The sequence below is a fragment of the Montipora foliosa genome, chromosome 1 (assembly GCF_036669935.1).
Source record: "Montipora foliosa isolate CH-2021 chromosome 1, ASM3666993v2, whole genome shotgun sequence".
Taxonomy (NCBI): domain Eukaryota; kingdom Metazoa; phylum Cnidaria; class Anthozoa; order Scleractinia; family Acroporidae; genus Montipora; species Montipora foliosa.
Genome location: NC_090869.1, coordinates 4,422,336 through 4,434,121, shown reverse-complemented (window position 1 = coordinate 4,434,121; position 11,786 = coordinate 4,422,336). Strand labels below are relative to the sequence as shown.

The 11,786-nt window shown below is 39.7% G+C and overlaps 1 protein-coding gene across 1 annotated transcript in view; it reads left to right on the top strand.

Annotated features, from left to right (window-relative positions):
• LOC137999956 (uncharacterized) overlaps positions 1 to 11,786 on the top strand; it is a 40,701-nt gene that overhangs the window by 24,687 nt on the left and 4,228 nt on the right. Inside the window, exons 2-6 of the mRNA XM_068846038.1 lie at positions 966 to 1,041; positions 1,206 to 1,816; positions 2,251 to 2,532; positions 6,591 to 6,671; positions 8,692 to 11,786. The exon at positions 8,692 to 11,786 is cut by the window's right edge and continues 4,228 nt beyond it. Of these exons, the coding sequence (XP_068702139.1) occupies positions 1,013 to 1,041; positions 1,206 to 1,816; positions 2,251 to 2,532; positions 6,591 to 6,671; positions 8,692 to 11,786 (4,098 nt within the window). The 5' untranslated portion in view covers positions 966 to 1,012. The remainder of the gene's footprint in view (positions 1 to 965; positions 1,042 to 1,205; positions 1,817 to 2,250; positions 2,533 to 6,590; positions 6,672 to 8,691) is intronic.

Below are 11,786 nucleotides of genomic sequence, written 5' to 3'. Positions count from 1 at the left end.
TCAGCGTTTAGCTCTGAGGGCCCCTTTAAAATTTTCTTCGGCAGCAGCCTTGGTGAAGAATCTGCCGTTTTATTGGTACTTTCCTTTGTTATGTGTAAACTTGATGATGGAAATGCCATTTTGCATGGTTTACCTAAGTACTTAATTCGAAGGTTGCAGTCTGTACAAAACTGTGCAGTTCACCTGATAGTCATTACATGTAATATGGAACTCTAAGTTTACACGCATAACACCCCCACTTAAGGAGCTCCACTGGATACTGGTTGAGCAGTGCATAATTTTAAAGATATTATTGACAATATTTAAGGCTTTAAATAATTTGGCTTCTATTTATATAAGTAGCTTAATATAGCCTTATAGTTCCAGTCATAGTTTAAGGTGATGTAAAAAATTCTTGCTCGTTGTTCTTCAGGCTAATCTAAAAACCTATGGTGACAGGGCTTTATCTGTTGTTGCCCCAAGGCTTTGGAACACCCTTTCCCTTGAAATTAGGCTTAGCAGCTCAGTCAGTACTTAAAAAAAAAGACTTTAAGACCTACAGTATCTTTTTAAGTAGACATATGCCATAACTTCTATTATTGTTATCTTTTATTTGAATTAGTCATTTTTACTTATTTCTATTTGGTTAATTAGTTTTTGAATTGCACAATTGTAAAGTGCCATAGAGCAGGCATTGGATATGGTGCTATATAAATCTGTCTATTATATATTATCATATTAGATATTTACAATCAGTAAAGAAGTATTTCAAAGTATGATCACTACTACCACCTGTTTCTTCCTTTGCCTGCATTTGTCAGGCATTAAAGACTTTCTCTTCACAAAAGGGCAGCAAATTTAGTAGTGGTCATACTTGACTGATCCTAAAAGTCTTAACCAATAAAATTGAAGGGAGTTTATTTGTTCTTATACCAGTCACAATAATTGATAAAGGAAACTTACAGTAATAAATATGATGTTGGTAGATAACATAAGGCTTGGTGATGGGACTATGACGATGAATCAGGAATGAATGGTTATGGCTGCTGCAGCATCAGGAAGGTAATAAAATACATCCTTTTTATTTTGTTGTACTTATCAAGAATAATCCTGCTTTGTGCAATAATTGAATGGCATTTTGCATAACCCCAGTGACATTTTTCGTTTTCCAGCTATTTGTTTTATCCTGTCTTAACCTAGCTCTCAAACATTTTCTTTCTTTTTAGGTCATTTCTTCATTGTGTTGGTGATAACGAAAAGCGGTGGCTGGTTTTCGGCATTGGGCTAAACAAGGTTCTTGTTTCCCAAATACGCTCCTTTGTTGAAAGAGAAATTCAAAAGGAATACTGTAACATCAAAAGTAGTCATGGTATTGATACCCAGGCCACACCAACACGACTGACCCACTGGCCAAACTTACCAGCAAAGAAAGTGTTTCTGAAGTATGAGAACATTAATGGCAATGATGCACGACCCAAGGTGCACGGAAAGTTCAATTACTCTGCCTTTGACTGCCGCGTGTTATCTCATATTGACTTTGCTAAGTTATATGTGGAGAACTTCATGGCTAAGTTCAATGCCTTTGATGAACACTGTGATGCATCAGCTGTGCTTATCTTGCTTAGCAAGGTGCCAGTGTTTTCTGCTACTGTTCAGAGCGCTGCAAGTGATCTTCGACAATCCAGGAATTCTTGGGCCCATTGTGCTTTCAAGGATTGGGATACTGTGAAGTTCAGGCAGAGTTTTGATGAAATGGAAAAACTTGTGAAAGCACTTGGTCTGCCAGTTGGTGATCAGGCCAAACTATTATCTGATCTGCAGGACTGGGAAAGTAAAGGTATTTATCTACCTGGTAATAATTTTGACTCTCACTTGTATTCATGTCTGAGTTAGGAAAAAGTTTATTATAGGACCTAACATTTGGCAGTCAGTCCTTCTTGAAAGTGGGTAAAATTCTTTGGGTTATATGTAGCCCCAAGTGACTCAAAACTGGCCAGAAAAATTAATTGTTATATTCTAGATACTGGATGACCAAAAGAAACCTTGAGTTCCCTCTGTAAAGGAAAATTAACGTTACCATCATGATGAAATCTGCATGTTGATTTTCTTACACTGAAAACAAGGTGTTGTGGCTTTCAAGATACATTTTCCTGATGAGTAACTTTCCATATTTATAGCTTTGTATGACAAGAATGTAAAAAATCTGTTGTTCACTTCAGTCTTTAATCATTGTTGGCTTATGATGTGACAACTTATTACTTTCTACATTAGGTACCTTGCTGTGTATGAATGCCACTGTAGACCCTGATTTGCTACAGTTAGTGCAACATCATGTGAATGAATTGAAGTCTGATGTAGACAAGATGAGTTTTGATATGGAGAGTGAAAGGAAGTCAGTAGAGAAAGCATTGAAGAATTTTGATGAATTAGATGCACGAGTTTCTGGGTTGGAGCAAGGTTTTGGGCATCTCCAACATGAGCAGAAATCGCTGAAATCAGATGTTGAAGATGTAAAACTTTTTGTTGAAAGAGAAAAAGTACAGAGAAATTGGGGTAATTAGTAGAATGTGATAGAAAATGACTGTCGAAAGTAATTACCTGATCTCGCTTCAGTTTATCAACCTATGAGAAGGAAAAGCAGGCACAACTTCCACGCGCGATTTTTCTGCACTTTGAGCAAGTTACATATAATTGCTACAAATTTGGATTGGTTCATTATGCTGTTTGCACCTGCTGTGATTGGTCAAAGTAATTACTTTCAATTCATTTGATATTTGTTTTATGACACTTGAGAACCGCTCTAATAATTATTTTGGCATTGGTATTTATTTAGTAGTAGTTGACTCAATGATTTGAAACTTCAAGGGAAATATTTGAAATGATTCAGGTTATGGGGAGGTTATAGAACCCACACACTATTCGAGAAGAGTAGGGGATGAAGTTCCCGGTGTTGTGGCTGTCCTTTGTGAGTGTGTTCTTTCCAGCAGAAGTGGCCGGTTTGGTGTACAGTATGGGGCCCAGTTCTCGGCCACAAAAAACGTAAACTTGTATTTCTTACCTTGGAATAGCCGTAAGGACTTGAAATTTCAAACGACAACTAGCTTCAGCATTCAGTTTATACATGTAAAGCTATCGACTGCTCAACCCTGTTTTCACCCGAGTGGGCCCAGTTATCGGCCAGCGCGGCCCAGTTCTTGGCCACAAAAAAGTGCGCTCGATTCCTCAGAATGAACAACGCTTTATCACCAATTTTTGTTGTTCAAGTCACTAATAAGGCTTGTGTTTGATATTTCGACCACCTTCGGCTTCCATTGATACCAACCTCGTAGCTGAAGGAACTACCAGCGTTAAATAAAGTTACTTTACCTTTGTTAACTCGACCGCAAGAAAACTCCTTCCGAAAGATGCGCTTTATCGATTAAGTGGCCACGGCTTCGACCGTTGGATAACAAACTGAGTCTTAGCGGGGTGGCAGACCGTAGTTTGTCAAAAACATTTTTTTAAAATTCCCCTGGGTCTCCCGACACGACTGTATTCTCTGAGAAACCAATAATTCAATTTCACTGGCTTCAATGGGTGCTTACCATTTAGGCAAAAAATCCGGGAATTTTGCTTTGAGGTCAAATGGAAAGGCAGTTTTCCGGAAAATCTTTTGGAAATTGTGGACAACCTCTAGAGGTATTCCCTTTTCTCCGTTTGGATTGGAATCGGGCAATTCCCTTACCATTTGCGAGAATCTTTCCATTTCCAGTCCCTTTCTCGCAAGATGGAGTAAAATATGCGGGATGGAATTCGGGGTAGTAAATGGTGAGCGCAATTCTCGTCCGGTTGGTCAATAAATTCGAAAAATCGCCTACCTTTATGCAACGATTAAATTGTAAGCACCCAGTAAGTCACGGAGTGTCGTGGGTTCAACTCGGATTTTTCCGAGTTCACATTCGGCGATGCATAATATCTTTCATGTATTTCAATAAGTCCAGCGACAAAATATTCGTAGCACAATATCCTACGAGAATAAAGTTTATACGCATGTTAGTTCCTTGAAGGCTTGATAAATACAGTTTCGATCGCGAACAGCCTACTGCGTACAAATTCCTATTAACTAATAAAAGCGGCATGAATGCACAAAATTACCATGACTAACAAAGAATTTAGTTATTCTCCTAAGTTTGTACACTTAACAAATTGATGAGTTTTTCTTGCGTCTGTCCTGTTATTGATCATGAATTTCGTCATAACATTGTGAAAGTAGTTATCGCCTCGTGGATCCGCAGACTACTTTGACCATGTTATGACGAAATTCATTGTCAATAACAGGACAGACGCATGAAAAACTGACATCAATTTGTTTTTTACAGTAACAAAAAGGCAGAGGGTTCTGTCAAATTAAATCAAAACACGAGAAGAACGCGAGACAAAAACTTAAATTTTATTCAATCTGACGCGACCAAATTCATAACTTGCCTCGCTGTCTTTTTGGCTAATGGAAAAACGGGGACTTTCTATCGGTTAAAAAGTGACAGATCGACGTTTTACTGAATTTTTCATGAATTAAACTCTTCGAAATGCATAAATTATAAATTTATATGTCTGTCCGCTTATTGACAATAAAAATTTGCCAATGAGCGCGCGAGAATTTTGCAGTCATTGTAAAAATACTGCTTTCATTCTCGCTGGGCCTCTTAGCCATCTTTCAACGCTTTGCGGCTTCGCGAATGTGGTTTTGAAGTTTGTCAACAGAAAGGAGGCGTGACTGTGATTGGACGACTGAGTCAATCATGTCGGGAGGCCAAGAGGGCAATAAAAAAAATTTGTTGTTGACAAATTACGGTCTGTCACACCGGTAAGGCTCAGTTTGTCATCCAACTGTCGAAGCCGTGGCCACTTAATCGATCAAGCGAATCATGCGGAAGCTGTTTTCTTGCGATCGAGTGAACAAACTACCGCCTGAGGTCGCTCGCAGGACTGCTATTGCGTTGATGGTGGGTTGAAATGAAAATTCAATCTGAGCCCCAATCTTTGTCAATTGAGAAACCGAGAAATTGAAAGATGACTCCAATCGCGTTGGATCTGAAAAAAAAAAAACCACACGGGAAGGAAGCCGCCAACAATGGCAATAAGGTTAGGCTTTTTAATTGAGAATTTTTTGATATAATTGTCTTAAGCCTTTTATCGGAATTCCCAGACAAATCCTTACATTGTTTCCGCCAGGTAAGGGTACACCTTATATAACGTTGGTAATCCTCTACAGTGAGGGTATTCTCCCAGGAAGCCGACGGTGCCCTCAGTTTACCCCCTTCTTTCCATCAGTGCTCCGTTTTAAGGGTATTTAAAGCTACTTAAACTACACTGAAAGGAAAGAAGTCGAAACAAGGACGTGAGATCCGGGGATCGAACTCAAGACCTCTTGCACCAAGGCCAGGCCAGGCTTTCCCTCCCACTGAGCTTGAGGCGCGTGTGGTTTTTATTTTGTGGAAACACTGACCAGTTAATGCTCGTACCTTGTTGCATTTCTTGAAGGTTTATGCTAGTGTCCTACATCAGAGGCATACTTTGTGTGAGAATCAAAACTTGTTCTTCACATTTGCATCTCTTGTATGTGTGTTGTAACAATTTATGCCCCTAAAGTCTTCTCCAAAAATAATCATTTACGTAACGTTTTTGGCATTAAATGTTCATTCCTTTCCCCTTGTCCATAAAGGGTGGTACTGCTTAAAGGCGCTGTTAAACTGTGCAATTTTTGGTACAACTTGTCTCGTAACGCCATTGCCAAACAAGTTGCACGAAACATTGCGCAATGTAACATACCTTGCAACGGGCAAAAATCGTTGCAGAAAGTAAAACTGACTACTACTCTCCGCAACGGCTCTGGTAACGTTGCAAAGACATTTTCAAGCTTTGCGCAGCCTAATATATGTATAACTTGTGTCGCAACGATTTGCAGCACCAGCAAAAGAAAGTCATGTGATCATCGAAAACGAGACAAGTTGCAAGAAACGTTACTTAGTGTAACGCCCATCAAGTAATGTGTTTTGCTGTGTGAGAACTTTCCTCGAAACAAAATTGCCAGAAAAGTTGCTAGAAAAATTGCACTGTGTGACAGCTCCAAAGGTTTCTGATCCATCTACTATGTTAAAAGAGCAGCTGTTTTTTTTTTTAGAACCCAAGCAACTTTTGGAATATTCACTAGAACATATTTTTGGTGTTAAAGTTTGGAATTCACCAGATTTCTGTGGAAAACAATTATAAAAACTACTCTCAATAACATAAATTCAAGGATTTCTCCTCTGCTCTCTTTAACATTTCCACTGTTTTACAATGAACCACTGGCTCGCTTTGCTCTTTGTTGTGTGATGTCTGTAATTTTTAGCACTTGTTTATTATTTTTTTCGAATGCGTATCTAGTAGCCTAATAAATTTTAACCTTTTACCTAATCAAATTCCATATTCACATGTACCTTGATATTTTTTGGAGTCAATGTTTTACTTCTGCAAAGGCTTCCATTTTTTCGCTCATTTCTGGATATTTGTAATTAATAGTATTAGTAAAAGTAATGTTGTTGTTTTTGTTGTTAACCTAATGGCAGATTGTGTTGATTATTCTACAATAGATCCTGTACAACCAGAAGCAAGTTGTGCCAATGTTGTGTCAGCAGCTGGCAGAAGCAGCACGCACAGTCATTATGAGCATGGTAATTTATTCAGTGATAAAAATAACTGAAAGGAGGTGTCTGGAACTTGCTTAAGGAGGCTCGAAAGGGGTTTTCTTTTCTACAGTGTTTGTGAATCACTGTATGTAGCAAAGGCACCAAAGAAAGATACCAAAGAAGGATTTTTCATAGTGTAGACAAACTATAAATATCTTTGCAACTCTATTGTTGTGTAATACTTTAAGGGCACTTATGACGTTATATCGGTTACCATGGCAACACGCCAGGTCCAAAAAAAGGGTCCTCTAAATTTCAGTTCTTTAAAATTATCTGAAAAACGAAGTCGGTGACATATCGTTTTTATTTCTTTGTTAGAAATCCCCCTAAATTCTTTAACTTCTTAGAGAGTATGACAAAAAGTTATCCAGTAGAATTTAATATATATCGTTTTATAGTTCGCAGAAAATTGTACTAGATAACTTACTCCGAAACTTTTTTATTTGAAGTGCCATCGTGAATGATACTTGCATGCAAAAAATCAATATAGGTCACCGAGCAAAATTTCGAGATAAAGACCAATTTTTTTCCGCACGATTTATTTCCGGTTCGCGCGATTTTACGCCTATTTTCACTTTCGGTGTGTTGCGCTCGCTAACTTGATTTAAATTTGATTAATTCAACTGACGCGTGTTTCTTAGTTATGGCGTGTGTAGGTTACGCGCGTGCGTGCAGCTAAAAAGCCTTTCGAGGCTCCTAAGGTGGCTAAATACGAGATACAAAAACCCTTAACTTGGCGTGTCAACATTGTTTCGTTGCAAGTTTGGGTCGATGTTTCCCGTTTTTCACCTTGCATGATCATCTTGTCACGCAACAAAAACATTTGTTGCGGGTTGAAGAAAGTTGTTGCGAAAAGTAGTGCGCGGGTCTACTCTGAGCAGCAAATTTTGGTTTTGTTGCTCGTTTTTCACTGATCAAGCTCACAACTTTCGCGCAACAAATGTGCTCGTGTACTAGCAAATCAACCAATCAGCGAGCTGCATTTCTTCAACCCGCAACAAATGTTTTTGTTGCGGGTCAAGTTGATCATGCCAGGTGAAAGACGCGAAACATCGACCAAAACTTGCAACGAAACAATAGGGCCGTTTATACGAGAGAAAATAAGCCGCGGCTAACTCTGGCCGCGGCTTACGTAAGCCGCGAACACCCCGTATAAATGGTACAAAATCTACGTTCACGGCTTTCTCAAGCCGTGGCTTATCCTGGCCGGGAAGTTAATACTCGTATAAATAGTTCCTTTCGCGGCTTAAGTAAGCCGCGGCCAGAGTTAGCCGCGGCTTATTTACTCTCGTATAACGGCCCTAATGTTGACGCGACAAGTAGAGGGTTTTCGTATCTCGTATTTCGCCGCCTTAAGATGATTGTGTTACACCCCCATTACGGTTGAAAAATATGTAATGAGTGAGAGAATTTCGTGACGTCTTATTGTGATAGAGGTGGATTTTTGGGAGCGGATAGATGGCCTGTTGTTACAACTTTGTTCTGAATAACTTGTATCTTGTGTTGGAAAGTAAGATCAGGGTATCTCATCAGAGAAGTTTAGAAACCTGTCCTTTGTGTCTCAGCCTCATCTTTTTGAGACGAGAGCACTTATTAATTAGAGTAATAACATAAGTACAATACAAGTATAAGTTTTGGTTTGTGATATCGCGCAAGCGCGTGTTCGGAACAGGAAACTGTAATCTTGAGTACGCTATTACGTCTGGACAGGACTTATCCTCATTGCTGTTAGTTTATGAAACGTTACTTCCACCAGCAAAAAAGATATAGAATCAAGGAGGTCTCTGAAAATTTTGGATAAACAGTTGAAAGAAAAAGAAAATGGCACTAGGTGTGCTTTTCTCATTGCATAAATTTTGTTTTCTTTATATAGTTCCTTGTAGCATTACGTTTTCTAATGCAAAGGACCCGGCATCACTAAGTCTTGTTCATTTTACTCGGATCATTATTTTCACAGCAAACAGATGTTCGGTCCCACCATGTTTTCCTTCGTTGTTTGTTTCAGAGATCGCAGATTGTGAATCAGACATCAGATTCTTTGCCGAGCGTCACGATCCAGACACAAGAAATTGGCTGTTTGATGATTTCAACAAGTGGTTCAGTGATCCTGGTGACTCCAGAGCTTATGTTCTCCTAGGTGATGCAGGAGTCGGCAAGAGTGTGATTGCTGGAGCCCTGGCGCAGCGCATGAAGAAGCATTTAGGTGCTGCCTACTTTTGCCGTCACTATGATGACACAAGAAATGATCCCAGGTATCTTCTTGGGACTTTGGCGAGTCAACTCTGTAAATGTAATAGTCACTACAATAATATTGTGGGTGGGATAGATGGTGTAATCACGATGTTACACAATAATAAATTAGGAGTTCAGGAACTTTTTACAAAACTGTTAGAAGAACCACTAGCTAAGTGCTCACATTTAAAAGAACGAAAATTAGTTATTATTGATGCCCTAGATGAGACAGAGTACGAGTCCAGGGAAGATTTCCTTTTCCTTATAAAGGAACGTTTCCCGCGTCTTCCTCATTGGCTTTTGTTCTTTATCACCAGTCGCCCTGAAGACAAAATACGGGAAAGATTGGAGAGATACAATCCCTGTGTTAGGATTTGCGCAGGCGATAGTGAACAGCATGGTATTTATCAGCAACACGAGGGAGATCTACGGCGATTTTTTGAGAATGGTGTCGATTTATCGCTTCTCCAATTCACCGTGGAAGAAATGACAAAATCTTGCAATGGATTGTTCTTGCATGCATTTTACCTTAGGAAAAAACTCAACGATCTCGCAAAAAAAGGTAAGATGGATTACACGCTGAGTGACCTTCTTGTCGACGATGTTGAAGATTTCTTTCGGGACAATTTTCAACGAGTGTTTAGTAGAGTAGGTAAAGATCTCTACGAGAAGTTGATCGGATGTATCCTAGCTGCTCCATCTCCCCTTCCTGTCTCGTTTATTCCCTTGGTTCTGCTACAAGAAAAATCGAGTCTTGATGAGCAGGAAGTAATTGATGCTGTTATGCAATTTGCTTGGAATCAAACTTCCAATGATACTGTCACCTTTCTACACAAACTGATTCCAACTTGGTTGACAAAAATTCCAACGGACAGAGAAGACCAAAGAAACACCAAAAGGAAAGATTGTCCTCACTTGCTGATAGACAAGAGGAAGGCAGAGAAGTACTTGGCAAGGTTTCTCGCTAAAATGCTGTCTGCTATAGTCGACCGACCTCCATCAGCATTGTCATTTATAAAGGTGGATGTGCAAAAGTATGTTTTTCGCTTTGCCATTCGATTTTTGTGTCAGTATGGTGACCAGGAATCAGTAGGAATTGTTTTTAGGTGTTTGAAAAGTTTCCATTTCTTGGAGAAAAGAATCGAAAGTGGAAAAATTGGTATCTACCACCTGGTAGAAGATTTAAAGTTTGCTTCATGCTGCCGCACATTCGAGGACTTACACGAGAAAAATATCCTCCATGAGATCTCCAACGCTCTTGAAAGCAATGTTCATATTCTTTTGGAATGCCCTCAACTTTTAATTTCCTGTCTTCGAAGTGGATCAAAAGTCTTGCAAGAAACCGGTTTAATTCCCAAACTCTCGGGCCCGTGGTTAGAGTGGAGTGCTTTTGACGGGGAAAGCATTACTTGTCTCTCAGGTTTTAACGTTTTTGCGACAGCTTCTGATCAAAGGACGGTAGCGGCCTCAAATGGTCGCTCTATTGTTTTTGTTGATGCATCTCGTTTAACGATCGTGAGTGGTCCTTTTGAGGTAAGCCAAAGTACAATAAAAGAAATCAAGAATTTGGAGTTCTCGCCTGACGGTAAGTGGGTGTTTTTCGGTAGACTGGACAAATGGTTTTCAGTTGAGCGTAAACGTGCGGAAGACTTTCCACAGTTCTCTGGAAATGAAGTGATGTATGAGTGGAGCACTCTCACTCCTGACGATCAGTACATTGTCGTGAAAAGGATTGCCACTTGTCCGGAGCGTAGTATTCACTGCGTATCCGAGCTATTTGCTCTTTGGGCCTTACAAGAAATTCACCACGATGTTACGTTGCCATGCAATGATCATGATTTCAGAGGAATAGCCGAACGATTCCAATTCAGCAATCATTGCGGTAATGTTCCCAGAAGATTAGCCGAACTGGAATGGCACGATTATGTTTCCGAAACATTAGCCAAACGATTGCTAGACTACCTTAAAGCACCAGAGTTGTATCAGCCCTCTAAACCTTTTAAACGGTTAGCCTCCTGTCATCACGGTGCGCCTTCTTGTGAAAAGCTCGGCGAATTACTACGGTCAATTGATGATTCATCCTTGAGAGCAGTTCGCCTACTGATTGTTGAACTTTATCCTCATATATTTGATTTCCAGGTTTGGAATGTACGCACTGGAAAATCTTTGTTGTACGATGTGTTTTTTCTCAGGGTTCAGTTAAACGAATTCACTTATTTTTGGCACGTAGCGCACGACATAACGGTTACGGGATTTTACGGCATCATCGCAAAAGCCTCTTCTATCATTAACATAGCTGTGGCAAATGCTGTTCACGCTGCTGCTCTTGATATTGTTTCTTTTAAGCCTTTCATCCAAAGGGGCATATCTCTGCAGGAAATAGTAGAAAACCTAGAGGAGCGGGAAGATATTGAGCGACAGGTGGCATGGCTAGCGAGGATATTTTTGGCATCCTCTCGAAAGAGGTCTCAACTTTTTCTGAGAAAATTGTTTTGCGTGAGTTTCATTTGCGTTTCACCACGCAAGAAATGGCTCCTCCTGGTCTTCCTTAATAAACGCAACATTTTGCGTGTGTACTCTTTATCGGAAGGAAATGAAGAACAGCATTTCCTTGATATTAACTGTATCCCGAGAGATCTTGGTGAGCCGTTTGTTGACTTCACGTTTACAAATGATGACAGCTACTTCATATATAGCACTTTATCAGGGTCACTACACGCTTTATGTCTTCAAACAGATACAATTTTGAAAATTGTTTCGGGAACGGCCCTTTTTTACTGCATTGATGAAAAGCAGTTTTGTTATTTCTTTCAAGGTATCAGAGGCGAAAGAAAAAAAATCTTTTTGACCGACTTTTTTAGTCCATTG